At 54.4% G+C, this 14,356-nt stretch overlaps 6 protein-coding genes across 6 annotated transcripts; 3 read left to right on the top strand and 3 right to left on the bottom strand.

Moving 5' to 3' along the window:
- Nucleotides 1-1,900: 1,900 nt before the first annotated feature.
- On the bottom strand, nucleotides 1,901-4,204 carry CLAFUR5_00507 (Pre-mRNA-processing protein prp40; the record flags this gene model as incomplete). The annotated part of the gene is made up of 2 exons (XM_047899655.1): nucleotides 1,901-1,993; nucleotides 2,045-4,204. 2 exons carry the CDS (start codon nucleotides 4,202-4,204, stop codon nucleotides 1,901-1,903), a joined length of 2,253 nt encoding a protein of 750 aa, XP_047756987.1.
- Nucleotides 4,205-6,086: 1,882 nt separating this feature from the next.
- Nucleotides 6,087-7,049, bottom strand: CLAFUR5_00508 (Pirin-like protein; the record flags this gene model as incomplete). The annotated part of the gene is made up of 1 exon (XM_047899656.1): nucleotides 6,087-7,049. One exon carries the CDS (start codon nucleotides 7,047-7,049, stop codon nucleotides 6,087-6,089), a length of 963 nt encoding a protein of 320 aa, XP_047757009.1.
- A 673-nt stretch (nucleotides 7,050-7,722) lies between these two features.
- Nucleotides 7,723-8,295, top strand: CLAFUR5_00509 (uncharacterized protein; the record flags this gene model as incomplete). The annotated part of the gene is made up of 2 exons (XM_047899657.1): nucleotides 7,723-7,990; nucleotides 8,063-8,295. The coding sequence occupies 2 exons, from the start codon at nucleotides 7,723-7,725 to the stop codon at nucleotides 8,293-8,295; spliced, it is 501 nt and encodes a 166-aa protein (XP_047757008.1).
- Nucleotides 8,296-8,398: 103 nt separating this feature from the next.
- Nucleotides 8,399-10,144, bottom strand: CLAFUR5_00510 (uncharacterized protein; the record flags this gene model as incomplete). Its single annotated transcript, XM_047899658.1, has 3 exons — nucleotides 8,399-9,894; nucleotides 9,950-9,980; nucleotides 10,094-10,144. 3 exons carry the CDS (start codon nucleotides 10,142-10,144, stop codon nucleotides 8,399-8,401), a joined length of 1,578 nt encoding a protein of 525 aa, XP_047757219.1.
- A 304-nt stretch (nucleotides 10,145-10,448) lies between these two features.
- On the top strand, nucleotides 10,449-11,612 carry CLAFUR5_00511 (uncharacterized protein; the record flags this gene model as incomplete). The annotated part of the gene is made up of 1 exon (XM_047899659.1): nucleotides 10,449-11,612. The coding sequence occupies one exon, from the start codon at nucleotides 10,449-10,451 to the stop codon at nucleotides 11,610-11,612; it is 1,164 nt and encodes a 387-aa protein (XP_047757220.1).
- Nucleotides 11,613-12,514: 902 nt separating this feature from the next.
- Nucleotides 12,515-14,309, top strand: CLAFUR5_00512 (putative feruloyl esterase B-1; the record flags this gene model as incomplete). Its single annotated transcript, XM_047899660.1, has 3 exons — nucleotides 12,515-13,471; nucleotides 13,524-13,768; nucleotides 13,832-14,309. 3 exons carry the CDS (start codon nucleotides 12,515-12,517, stop codon nucleotides 14,307-14,309), a joined length of 1,680 nt encoding a protein of 559 aa, XP_047757221.1.
- Nucleotides 14,310-14,356: the final 47 nt, after the last annotated feature.

The following is a 14,356-nucleotide window of genomic DNA, read 5'->3' on the forward strand; positions in this document are numbered from 1 at the left end:
GCCAAGGCACGCGATGCAGTATGTTGTTTCATTGCGCCTCCACTTCTCGCAATCGGATACGGCCAGCACGTAGCAAGTACACTGGCTTTGCTTCGTTCGGGAAGAGTGAGGTCAAGCACGCACCGCGCCTTGGTGCTGCTTGTCGACGCTTGGCACAGCCAAGCTGGGCGGGCAACCTCCGAGTCTGGCGATCACTGATCGTTGTCCAGAAGATAGGCAAAAGATCGGTTGACTTGCTGGAGGTTGGATGATCTTTTGGTTGTGAGCCTAAGCATGTCACAACTTGTTTACTTGCGGCCTCTCGAGCTTCGTTTGTGCCTAATGAGGATAATGTACCCGAGGGCCAAGTGCGATTGAGCGCGCAGAGTCTCGTTATTGTAGATGGTGACAGAAACTTAGATGCTCGCCACGTGCTCAGCGCGAACCTCCATGTTTCATGGGCTTTACGATGCTCTCCGCTCAAGGTGTTTGGGGCAGAGGAGGGTCCACTGCGCCGTCCCTGGACGATAGGTGTCATGGTCGTGAGAGATGTAGTACCTGGCAGTCTTCCAGTGCCGCTGAGTGATATCAGGCTGGCCAACCAGAACTACGCGTGATTGCATCTACCTCATGCAGCCATCGGTAGCGCCATGTACGTGCAGTTCTTCCGTGGACGCTCAGTAGATGGGCCGACCCTAACATGAAGAGGAGCATGGTCAGTTTCCTGCAGCCACAGGCGGTGCTCAGTACAGAGCCAATGCCGTCCCAGCATGACGGAACGTGGATCGAATGATCCTGTCACCCCAGATATACCGTAGCCCATGGTCCTCAGATCCGCGCAACAGCGCGCAAAGGGTCGCGTAAGTCGGTTAGAACGATCTCAAAGTCAAGTCAGTAGTCTGGCGATCGGCTACGTACCGACCAGCAAACAGAAAACCACGAATGAATCGGATGGCATTGCCGCACAGCTCGACTTTTACCCGTGTTTGACCATGAGACACCAAGTCGGTAAGTTTGTGCTGGGCACAACAAGCAACATATCGTCATCGTCCGCCTGAAGCACGTGGTGGTTTGTTTGAGCTGTTAATCGGGTCAGTGCGTGCCGCACAGAGGAGCCGACAGCGATCGTGGGAGTACAGTAGTTCGACACCGCGGAAACGTAGTCATCTTGTTTAGTGAGTAACCCCACTCATCAACCATGATGTCGATTCCTGGATGGCAGGGCGAAAGTTCGGCCACACCAGATAGCCGGGTTGCGAGACATTGTCTTGCCAGGTTCTCCACGTGCTTCCACGCTAGGGTCCATTCAAGGGCATAGTGCAATCTGGCTGTTATGAATGTCGAATGACTGTCTGAGTAGTCGCGGTGACCTGTCTGGTTCTCTGTGCGCCAGAGCCAACCGCAACGCAATTGGCAGAAGTAAGAGAGCGCTGCAAGTAAGTCAAGACTGGAGATTGTGACGATCAAGGTAAATTTGCGCGACGTACAATTGCAACTTCGCTTCACTTCAGCATCGGTATCAGAAAGGATGATTGGAGAATTGTGTTGATCGCTGCTGTACGGTCAAGTCCACTGGAGTTGAGTCTTGCAACACTGCTTACCGCCAGTGTAGCGAAGAGAAGAGCTGATTGGGATCTCAGTAACAGTACAACATACCAACACCAACCACGATTTGCCCTTTAGTCGCGCACTCCCAACATGATCTCCGGCGGTGTGTGCGAGCTGCTATGTTATGGCCTCAGTCTCAGGATCAAAGCTTGAGGATTTTGGACGTACGACACTATAACAATCCTCCTTCCCAATCCGCTCGCGCTCCACCCTACAACTTGCCATCCTAGCAGAAGGTTTAGTGCTATGCCGGAGTGACGCACGCTTACGACTTTCATTAGCGCACTTGCGGCCAGTGGAGTCAACCGACCGTTCAGACTTCTTCAATTTCACCCTCCTCGGAACCAGACTGAAGAGCAGGCTCTTCGTCCTTCAGCACACCAGCACTCTCAGCACGGCGTGATCGCTGCAAGTAGTCAGTATATAACTCGAATACGGTGCGCATTAAACGACTTACCTTGCTCTCACGCATGCTGCCATCAGACTCGCGACGCTTGCGCACGGATCCTGGACGACTGCCAACGGCATCTTCATCACCATAGTCCAAAGTCTTACCCTTGTCACGTGGATCAGCGCGACTGATGTAGCTCCGCTCGCGTTCCAGCTCTCTCTCACGTCTCTCGCGCTCATAGACAGACACGCCATCTCGACGGTCGTGTCTACGATCGTCCTCACGCGAGATGTATCGGTCATCTCGGCGATCGCGTGGTGGTGGGGTGAGGCCAAACGAAGGCTTGCGGTACGATCTCTCGCGAGCTTCCTGGGCCTTGCGTCTGTCAGCTTCGTAAGCATCGATCTCGGGCGTACGAGTTCGGTGGCGACGATCTCGGGAGCGATCACGGTCGTCGCGTCGTGCACCATTTCTGTCGTCTCGGTCACGGCGTGCTCGATCGCGCTCGTGCTCATCTCTCTCCTTGAGTCGGCGCATGTACTTCTCGTAGGCAGTCGCCCTCATGTCGTCATCAGCAGCTTCCCAGTCGCGAGTACCTGCAAGCAGTCGTGTAACATCCTCAAGGGTGTCCTCAAGCCGGATGGCTGGTCTATTGCGCTTCATCTGTGTTCTGATGCCATCGATGATGTCTCTCTTATGGCGCTCGGCATCGAGCTTGCTGTCTTCGTGACGCTTCTTGATCTTGTCCATGAGTCTTGAATAGATCAAGTTCAGCTCGTCATCTTTCAAGACCGATGTCTTTGGGTGAGACTGCATGACGTCCATGAACTGGTCGAAGGTGGTGTCGAGGGTCATCTCGTAGCGTCTGTCTTCCAACACGTCCATCGCGTCGTTGCGCTTGGAGCGTAGCTTGCGCTCTTCGTCTTCGACAATGTCCCAGAACAGGTCCAGAGGGTCACTGCCTGGCATGCCGACATAGCTAGTGAATCGCGGATCGTCAGCGAAAGAGGAGTGCACGTCCTGCCACTTGCTGCCAGCCTTGATCTTGCCTTCTCTCAGCTTGTCGTTGAGCGATTGTCTGAAGCCATCACGAGCCTGGCGCTCTCGGCGTCGCTTCAAGCGCTTCTCCTGCTGCAGCTTCTCGTTGGCGACTCGCTCCAAGGCCTTCATGTGGTTCTCGAACGCATAGAACACATCAAGCTTGTTGAGTGCTCGGAAGATGTCTTCGGAGACGAAGCGGTCGCTTGTCGTGATCTTCTCTTCGGCGTCGTTCCATCTGGTATCAGGATCGACGATCAGCACTCTGAGCATGGAGTCGAGCTCGGCGATGGCAGTCTTGCGGCGGGCAGACTCTTCTTCGGCGTGCTTCTTCTTCAGCTCAAGGATGTACTCATCGAACATGCGCTTGCGCTCATCATCATCTCCAGCCTGCTTGTAGACATACTCGCCCTGGATCATTGGTCTTGCAGTCTTCCAGCGCGTGTAATGCTTGATCTCCTCATGGGTCCGTAGCATCTTACGGAAGTCTTCACGCAACTTTTCTTTGCGCTCCTTCTCCTTGCCCTTCTCTTGTGCACGCACTTCTTGGCAGTACTTCTCGTATGCCACTTTTCGCTCCTTGGGGTCCTTGATGGCGCGGTACTCCCGGTCGCGCACAACAACACGCAAGGCATCCTGCCACTCGGTGTCGGGTGAGATGTTGTGACGCTTGAGCAACTTGCAGAAGGCCTCTTCTGCTTGTTCGTGGGTGGCATAGTCAGGCTCGTCGTTCTTCGCTGGCATTGGTCCCCTGAAGCCAACGTCATCCCGCCGGTTCTCCCATGGCATGCCACCGCCGCCGCCTCTTGGGCCTTCGCGGTCGAAAATTGGCTTGTTTGGCAGACCAGCCATACGGTCGTCCCGCCTCGTCATGCGATCTTCGGATCTGTCTGGACGGCCGTAGTCCTGACCTCTACCTGCCACAAAGTCTGGACGAGCGTTTTGGCGAGGTGCCTGATCCATGACAGCTGGTCTGTCCCATCTTGTCTCCTTTGTGACCTTGTTGTAGTAGTATGCTCGACCATCAGGCGCTTTTGCTTCACTCCAGTCGCTGGCACTACCATTCGGACCTGCTGGTGTCGCCGGAGCATCGAAGTCGTCGGGCTTGCTCCATGATGTCTGCTTGGTTTGCTTGTTCCAGAAGTATTTGCGGCCGTCTGGCGCGGTCGCCTCGGCCCAGGCACTCATGTTTGGTTGATGTGTAGGTGATGATGGTGTGCAAAAGAATTGGTGTCGGGATTGCTGGGTGAGAGGTGAAGCGCGTGACCGCAGCTCGCAAGGCGATGTGGTCGTCCTTGGGAGGCCGCGAGGTGGAGTTTTGAAGCTCGGAAAAGCTAATGGAGAGTTAGCGTACCACGTGACTGGACGCTTTACAGGGAATCACACTCGAGCAAGAGCATTCACTTCAGACATACCAAATATCAACGTCTAATCTGTTTGGCCCACCATCGAATCAGTGCGTTCTGACCAGCAGAGAGCGGGCTTAAAGAAAAAGGCTACGTATCGATCCAGCCTTGCCGAGGGACCTGAGTTCACTCTACAGCAGCTCAGAGACCCTGCCATTTATGGGGATGTGTCCGACGTGATGCGTCCTTCCAGAGACCGTCCGCTTAGGAAACGTGACGAGATGACCAGAGCATGGGAAGGGATAGATCCAAAGGTATGCCGCGATGCAACATCAACTATGCCGGAGGTTCTGAGACCATTACATCAGCAGCTCAGAGAGCGCAGTAGCGATGGGGATGTGCCACAAAACAGCGCACATTCTTCCTTCACCGCCAGCCTCAATCATGTCTGGAACCATTGAAGTTCTCAAGAAAAGACTGGCCAAGAAGACCGCAATATCAACCCAGCCTCGTCGGAGGTTCTGAGACCACCACATCAGCAGCTCAGAAAACGAAGAAGCAACGGGGATGTGTCACAAATAGCGCACATTATTCCTTGACAGCCAGCTTGAATCATGTCTTGTATCCATTGAAATCTGGGAAAAGGGACTGGTCAAGAAAGCCGCAATATCATCTTAGCCTCGCCGGAGGATTTGATACTGCCACATCAGCACCTTGGACAACGTGGAAGCAGTGGGGATGCGCCAAAAACAACGCACATTCTTCCTATAACGTTAGCTTGAATCAATTGTTGAACTATTGGAATTTGGGAGAAAAAGCTGGCCAAGGAGGCGGCAATATCATCCCAGCCTCCCTGGAGGTTTTGATACTGCCACATCAGCAGCTTGGTAGTCTATATGCAACGATATCACACCATAGCACGATGCGGAAACCATCTCTCGTGGATGCCATAGCGGACGATTTGGGCGATAACAAGATCATCATCGACCACTTTGCGCCAGACACAAGACTCGCCGCCGCTTCGGCATGGTGCGACCACACAGAATGCGTATAAGGTTGCCCTCGTTCTCGTCAGTGGCGGCAGTGGTGCGGATTGGTGTCGTTTGGATAAACGGTGCTTTGAACCCCCTGTTCGGAGTTGACATACTTGTTTGGGGTCACGAATATGATGCGGTGCAAGGACGGAGCAAGAAGGCCATGGGAAACGACACTATCGGCATGAGCTTCTCCTTCCACCATCTCCGCCTCATCAAGAAGGGCAAAATCATCATCAACGGCATCACCGGTTCAATACCAGGTGGTACCAGACTACGTTCGGATACTTAGAGGAATGACTGGACGTGTCGCTGAGTGGTTTCGGTGTGCTTACCTTGAGCTCGCCTGGAAGTTTCTTCGCAACACGTTCGCGAAGTCGTTGTACAACTAGTTGGCCAACCCATAATCCCTCCTCTGCTCCACCAACTCCTCGACAGTCCGCTCGCGCCACGCAAGCCACTCATCCAACAGTCTGCGGCGGTTCTCAATAACAGCCTTATCAGCACTACTGCGCTTAGCGTTATCAGCCTCGTCGAATTGGCGGGAGTAGTCGCGGCTATCTAACGCTATAACACCACAGCACGACGCGGCAATCCCTCTCCAGCTTCGCCGGAGGATTCGACACTGCCACGTCAGCAGCCTGGCACTCTACATCCAACAATATCACACCATAGCACGACGCGCCCCCTCTATCCCATCACCTTCCCAATCTCACTAGCCCACCCCTCCGCCCTCTCAAACCCATTCGTATACGTCCCATGATCCATCATCGCCCGCCTGACCTGGCTTGCATCCGTCAAAACGAACGGCCCATACTGCACAATCGGCTGATCCAAAGGCAATCCCGCTACAAGAATGAACCTCGCGTTCTCCTTCGCATCAGCCGGGACTGAGGCAATGACTTGATCTCCCTTCTGCTCAAACACGGTGTTGTGGTACTGTGGGACTTCTCGGCTTGTCGCACCGGTATCCCATGTCGTCTTGCCTTCGAGAGTGTATGCGAAGGAGTTCCAGCCGGCGGGGAGAGGCTGGGCGAGTTTGCCTCCCGGTTGGATCGTCACATCCAATAGCCAGACGGGAGTATACGCCAATTCCTGTACACTGTCCACACCCTGAGAGCGACCGCTGATTACTTTGACCTTCACTTTGCCATCGTCTGCCGTCGCCTCTGGGATCTCCTTGGCCCTTAGGTCTCGATACCTCGGTTCACAGGCCTTAAGATCTTTCGGAAGATCTACCCAGAGCTGCATTCCGATATTACTTGATCCTGTGCCGTCATCGTGTGGCATTTCAGCGTGAACGATTCCTTTGCCGGCTGTCATGAATTGCAGGTCACCAGCGTTGATCGTTCCTTTGTTTCCAGCAAAATCTTCGTGATCTACGGCGCCGGAGAGGAGGTATGTTATTGTTTCCTGGCCTCTGTGCGGGTGGTCTGGGAAGCCAGCACCTGGAGCGACTGAAAAGTGATCCAACATCAAGAAAGGCGTGAAGTTCCTCAGTCGTGGTGTGCCTATTGAGCGGCGGACTGTGGCTCCAGCACCCTCGGCCTGTTCAATCGCTTCGAAGACCTTCTGAATCCCTCTCGGCTTCGGATTCGTAGCATTAAGACTGGGAATGACCGGCAGTCCCACAAACTTCGTATCCGGCGCCATTGCTGCTGTTGTAGCGTTTGTTCTGAGATTCCTTGTCAAGCTGTTTATTGTGGATGTCCTGAGAATGCCTCGCATGTACTCTGTAATGTGTCCTTGCTGGTAGATTGCTACTGTTATCGCTGCTATACTTACGAAAATGGAGAGGAGGAGCTTCATCAAGCCGTGAACGAGGGAGGGCATTTGTATCTGTGGACAGATCTGAGGATGGAAATCGCATGAAGGGAAGAGAAGCTGTGGTTTAGTGTGACATGCGTTACTGATCATTGGAGAGCAGAATTGCCGGAATTGGGGTGTTTAGTGGTGATTTTGGGGGGCTATCTTTGTGGGTGGAGGAGTTTTGCCATGATTTCGAAGGATTGGAAATCCTTTATGTCCTGTGGGTAATCACGCAGTGTCGCGTGGAGTGTTGTGGATATGGTGTGCTACGCTATTGCTCGAAGAGGCAGGTCATCCTCGGCCGATCCTATGGCCAACCTCAGCTTGAATCCTGGAGGCTGGTGAATTGTATCGTATATGCGTCTGTAGAATAGATCAATCGTCTTTTGCCAGTCATTGTCACGATAGTCTAGCTCGACTTACATTAGAGGCACACAGCACTCCTACATCGCCAGCCAGCACCAAAATCACGAAACATCCACGATCACTCCTTCACTACATTACCCATCCACCCACAATGGCCCCCAGCAAGATTCCCGGCCAAGACGGCACCCTAACGCAACCCCAAGCGACAAAACTAATGTCCTTCTTCATCAAATCCCACGCCGCATCCATCCCCCCAACCAACTTCGACCGCGCAGTCTACGACAACCTCGAAGTGCTCTCCTGCACCCTCCTCGAACCCCGCATCACAGCCAAATCCCTCATACGCATCAAGGTCCCACCAAACTACTCTAACCAACAGGAAGGGAAGTTGCCGCGGACTACGCATGGAGGGGCGATACGTATGTATACCTTACCGACCGCTTAATGGGAAGATTCTGTGTGGGTAGGGTCCAGCTGATGTGGATGTGTAGCGATGTTCTTTGATTTGCCTACTAGCATTACGATTGTAGCGTGTAATTTCTCGGGGTGGGAGTCGACGGGCATGACGCGGCGGTTGGATGTGACGTATCTTAAGCCGCCGGTGGAGGGTGATGATTTGATTCTGGAGAGTGAGGTGCTGAGTATTGGGAGGCGGTTAGCGACGATTAGGGGCGTGTTGAAGAGGGAGAGGGGATGGGGTTGTGTTGGCGATTTGTCAGCATGATAAGTATATGGGGGATCGTGCGCATTATGTGGGTGAGAAGTTTGATGTGAGTAAATTGTAGATAGTGGTGGGAGGAAGTTAATTTGAGTATGACGACGGTAGTTTATATGCCACTCCCATCATTTCGAGCCCAGAGTTTTACGGTTCTGTCTCGACCGCAGGATGCTATACAGCTTGCGTCGGCAGCGACATCGACAGAGAGGACCGTCCCGTCGTGACCGGTGAGGGAGTTGCAGGGTGCCCAATCGTCGGCGGAGAAGATGTTGACCGTTTTATCGAAGCCAGCGCTGACAATGAAGGTGCCTGCTTTCTTCGGTTGAATGGTGTCATGTTCTCCAGAGTCACCATTGGTCATGGTGGTGTCGGCTTGTTGTTGTTGGCCGGAGAGTGGGCCGTCTGTGCCCTTGAACCACCGTAGGTCTGATACGCCACCGATGTGAGCACCGATGCTGGCTGTTTCGCGTACTGCGCGCAAGTCCCAGCACTTGGCGAAACTGTCTGCGCTGCCTGTCATTACTCGTGTGCCGTCGCTGGCCCAGTCGAGGGCGTGTATAGGTGCGACGTGGCTTTCCAGAAGCATGACCGTTCTGCCTGTGCGCATGTCCCAGATGCGGCCAATAGAATCCAGACCGGCTGATGCGATCAAGCTGCCGTCCTCGTTGAAGCCTACGGTATAGACTTCTTTGCTGTGACCTTCCTGTAAGAGAAGCTCTTTTGTTGTGTTCACATCCCATAACCGCCAGGTTGTGTCGTAGCTCGCACTCGCTAGATATCGTCCTGAAGGGTGGAATTCTGCCCTCACTACTCTCGCACCGTGACCACTGAGCGATGCGATAGGTGTGTCCTGCTTCAACGACCACAGGTGTATCTCTCCATCTGCTGCAGATGTGGCCAAGTTCACGCTCTCTTCCGAGACATTCGAGTCAGGCAGAGTTGCACCTGGATACCAGCTGATGCCACCGATCATGCCCTTGTGTCCCCGCAATGTAGTCTTGGTCGTCAGATTAGATGCATCCAACAGCTTGACACTGCCTGCCCAGTCTCCAGATGCTATCATCTGCCCATTCGGTGAGAACCGCACTATGCTCACAGGCCTGTCGCTGGCAATCTCACTGCCCTGCAGTTCGATGTCCTTCAGCTTCTCCTTGATAGCCTTTCGGTGTTGCACGTGCGTCGCGACAGGTATCTTGCTCTCTTCCCTCTGGCGTGCCAGTCGTTGCTTCGCTCTAGGTAGTGAGAATTGTGCTATGTCGCGCCTCGCAGCCAGCAGATCCTGGGTCCCCTCGATGTAGAACTCTCCTTCCTCGTCGCCCGCATCATCGCCCTCGTCTGCATCAGCCATAGACTCATCATCGTCAGCTCCACCCTCCTGCTCGCGGAGCATCAATGAGCGTAACCGGTCTCGCCTGTCCTCTTTGCGCTCGCCGAAAAGTGTGATGGGCTCGCCGCGTGCTCGTAGCTCGGTGCGCACTCGCTGGTCATCCGTCGGGACTGCTAGGGCGGCTGCCTTTCGCTTTCGCGCAAACTCGCCCAGCACAGAGGCTGCATGTTGGGAGGGCTCGCCTGGGGCGGAGGGGATCTGGTAGTTGGTGTCGAGGGCTGGTCGCAGGTCAGACAGGTCGTATAGTAGTGGAGTAGCTGTAGGTGCACTCACGTACGTCTGCGATGCTAATGCCTTGATCTTCCTGCCAGTCGAAGCATCAGTCAGCCGATCCGTCTCTGTCGAAGTGTCGAGCTCTGGCATAGCGTGTGAATATGGCAAGCTTGCTCGTGGACGTCGTGTGGGCTGTCTGCTTACCTGTTTCTGCTCGTCTTCGACATACGCCTGTCGCGCCGGGTGCATCGACATCTTGTGTGCGTACGACGAGTTCCCGTGGGGTGGAGTTTCAGGGCAAGTGAAGAAGTATCGTGAAGCTTTGCGGGCGGACAGGCTGCACGTCCCGTCTCGACATTGGCAGACAGAGTAGAACTACATGTACCCTGGAGAAGTACATCTACCGCTACTCTGCTGCTAACTTCCAACGCCCCTGAGCCTCACCACCTGCTGCAGATCAAATCCCGTCCACCATCAATGGCTTGATCATGTTGCTCACCAGCGTCGTGATCAGCTACATCGTCTTCGCTGAGCTGCAATGTCAGCCTCCCTCCGCTCCATGCTCGTGAACAGGGGCACATCAAGTCTGACTTCCACAGCCTCGCGCCTTTCCACACCTTCCATGCCTGCGAGGCACTCGTACTCTTCCGGGACCGACGCGACGTCCTTCACCTATCGACTCGCAGCGGCATCCGCCCCCAAACGATCTCCTCCACCACGTCAGCCCCAGCACGGCAAGGACTACTGGAACTACGCGTCCACGCATGTGAACCCTTCGCCACCATATCTGCGATCCACCAAGCCAGAGTCTGGCGAGGATGCCTTCTTCGCGACCACGATCGGAGGTAGTCCACATCATGTAGCATTCGGTCTAGCAGATGGTGTGGGAGGATGGCAAGATCAGGGTGTTGATCCGTCAGAGTACAGCCAAGCACTGTGCGGCCTCATGGCAGGGTCGGCGAACATACATGAAGGAGTCGAAGAGGACCCGGTGAAGCCGCAGTCGCTCCTACAGAAGGCATACGACGCTGTCATGTCGAATCCTCGCATTGCAGCTGGAGGCTGTACTGCTAGCCTGGGCGTAGCGGACAAGACAGGCAACATCGAAACAGCCAACTTGGGCGACTCAGGCTATCTCATCTTCAGCCCTGGCAAGGTGGCACACCGTTCAGAGGTGCAAACTCATGCATTCAACACGCCTTACCAATTCTCCAAGGTTCCAGCCAAGATGCAAGCACAGTACGCCATCTTCGGTGGACAGACGCATTTCAGTGAAACACCCAATGAGGCTGATGTCGACAATCACCAGCTCAAACACGGCGACATCGTTTTGTTTGCGACCGACGGTGTGTGGGACAATCTCTCTGCCCAGGACACCCTACAAGTGGTAGCTCGGGTTATGGAAGAAGGTGGATACTGGTCCAAGTCGTCCAAAGGCGCAGAGACTATGCTCAACCACTCTCTCATACAATCCTTGCCCCGAACGATCGACAACAAGGTCAAGGACTCATACCTGCCCGGACAGATCGCTGCTGCAGTCATGCGTGAAGCCAAGATCGCTGGACTAGACAGACGACGAGAAGGACCTTTCGCGAAAGAGGTCAAAGCGCGGTATCCTCAGGAAGGATGGGAAGGCGGCAAGCCAGACGACATCGCTGTTGTTGTGTGCATCGCCGTTGAAGAGAGCTCGGGCGTCGACAAACTCATCAAGGCCAAGCTGTAGTACCTGCCGTGCTTTGTCAAAAGCACATACTAGGTACACTGCACGAGCAGTCGCTATGATGACCGTCGATCATCGCACCAATGGTGACTGCGTGCAGTCTTGGTTGCGCAATCGCACCACGCTGCGACTGGCAAGTTGTTCGACTTGAACGTTGAACGCTCGGGCACAACCTGAGGTACAGCATGCAGTACTTTCGCCAACTGAAGTGCGCCTTGCTTGGCTTTTCTCCGATGGTGTCACCAAAACGTGCAGGATCTCTCCAGGACACTTGAGCCAATCTAACTCCGCCAGGACGTGGATGTAACACAGCCACGCCACACCAGGTTCGACCATACTGGGTCAGAGCACTCGGTAGACTTTTTGTTCACATATGGCTGTGGCCCCGACTCCGAAGCTTCGCCATACCTAACGCAAGTGAGCGTACGCGCTCACGGCGCTCTAGCTCGCACGACAGACGGCTTCGTGAAGCGGCTGTCGACAGTAGCACACATTTCGTGCTACATGACCATTTTCCAAGGGCGAACAGCGACAAGGCAGTCGGTACCGGCATATGAGGCAGGCACTTGAGATGCACCGAGATGTGAAGCCGCGCTTTATCCCCGCGTCCAACTAATTTGCACGGAGGTGTCCACTGCTCCACGACGACTTTAGAGGACCTGCAGATCTATTTTGCGAGTGGAGACGACTGCTTTGGATCTTGCAGGGGAGGGGAACGGAATATGACATATGTAACGCGAGTATCTCTGAAGAAGTGGACGACGCGTCTTTCTCGACTTTCTGCTTAATGTCGTGCTTTCTTGAAGCCATCAGTCTTCGTCGTCTATCAGCAGCTCTTCTCTAGACCATCTGGTCAGTCCTTTGATCTTCAACGGCCTCTACGTCCCTAGATCAGCACCTTCACCATGTCCCTCACCGCCCTCCTCGCCCTAGCCATGACCCTCCCGATAGCAACAACAACACCAACACCCCACACAAACCCCAAATGCACCCCCGAAGCAATCCAATCCCTCCTCCCCCCAACCGGAAACGCCACCCTAACCTCCGTCACCTCACTGCCCTCCAACTCAACCTTCCACGTCCCCACCTCAAACCTCGCCTATCCAATTTTCCCCACCCAACTCCGCGCCCTCTGCGCCATCGAATTCAAACTCCCATCGAGCGAGACTTCGTCATACTCCTTCGGCCTCTTCCTCCCCGATGACTGGAACTCTCGTTTCCTCGCTGTTGGCCAGGGCGGTTTCTCGGGAGGGATCAATTGGCTCGATATGGGCGCTGGAGTCGGGTATGGGTTCGCTGCTATGTCGACGGATACGGGCCATTCTTCCATTTCCGCGAATGGGACGTGGGCGTATGAGAACCCTGAAGGGGTCGTGGATTGGGCGTGGAGGGCGATGCATGGGAGTGTTGTCGTTGCGAAAGAGGTTGTTAAGGGGTACTATGGCGAAGAGGCGGAATGGAACTACTACAGTGGTTGTTCCACCGGTGGGAGGCAAGGTTTGAAGGAGGTGCAGATGTTCCCCGAGGACTTTGATGGGGTTCTGGTCGGGGCGCCGGCGTGGTGGACGAGTCATTTGCAGACGTGGACGGTGAAGACTGGGCTGGATAATATGCCGAATACCAGTAGTCATTACATCCCGCCGGCGTTGTTTCCCGTGATTGGGACGGAGGTGATTAGGCAGTGCGATGGGCAGGATGGAGTCAGGGATGGGATTGTGAGTAGGCCGGAGGGATGTCATTTCGTTCCTGAGGCGTTGCTTTGTCGGGAGGGCGTGAGGAATCAGACGCCGGAGGGGTGTTTGACGGTGGAGCAGATTGGGACTTTGGGCAGGGTTTATAATGATTATGTTGAGACGAATCAGGTTGGTCGAATTGAGTATGTATTGGTGGTTGTGGGTGCTGATTGTGACGCAGACTTTTGTCTTTCCGCATATCAACCTGGGAGCCGAGTCGCAGTTCGAGGTCCTGATGAGTGGATCGAGGATACATCCACTGGGCATTGACTATGTGCGGTACTTTTTGCTGAACGAATCGACGTGGGATCCCAAGGACTTCGACTACCAGATTGTTCAGGAGGCGGATGCTGTTCAGCCGGGTAATGCGAGTGCCAACAAGTTCGATTTGAGGCCATTCCATAAGCGCGGGGGCAAACTGTTGCAGTAAGTCGCTTCTGATAACCTCCGTTCTTGGTGACCGAATCCAGCTGACTTGAACTTTCGCAGCTACCACGGCCTGGCTGATGGTCTCATCCCAACGGGATCCTCCGAGCACTTCTACCGACAAGTACTGAACACGATGACACCCAAAGACATCGAGCTCGACTCCTGGTATCGCTACTTCCGGATCCCAGGTATGCAGCACTGTGCTGGGACGCCCTCGGATGTCAACGCACCTTGGTACATAGCTGGCGGGAATCAGGCAGCAGACCTTAGCAGTAGCACCAATGGAGTACCTGGCTACCGGGATGCGGAACATGACGCTCTCCTAGCTCTGATGGAATGGACTGAAAAGGGCAAGGCGCCGGAGCAGATCATTGCAACAGTATGGCAGAATGATACGCTGCAGGATGAAGTGCTGAGGCAGCGACCGATCTGCCCGTTCCCACAGCATGCTGAGTATGATGGGAAGGGAGATCTGGACGAGCCGGCATCCTGGAAGTGTGGTTCGGAGTTTACGCTGCAAAGGCAGGAGTCGTATTGAGTGGCGAGATGCCACGATGTATGTCAAAATGCAAAAAGAATGCAAAA

Source organism: Fulvia fulva, chromosome 1 (assembly GCF_020509005.1).
Source record: "Fulvia fulva chromosome 1, complete sequence".
NCBI classification, from domain to species: domain Eukaryota; kingdom Fungi; phylum Ascomycota; class Dothideomycetes; order Mycosphaerellales; family Mycosphaerellaceae; genus Fulvia; species Fulvia fulva.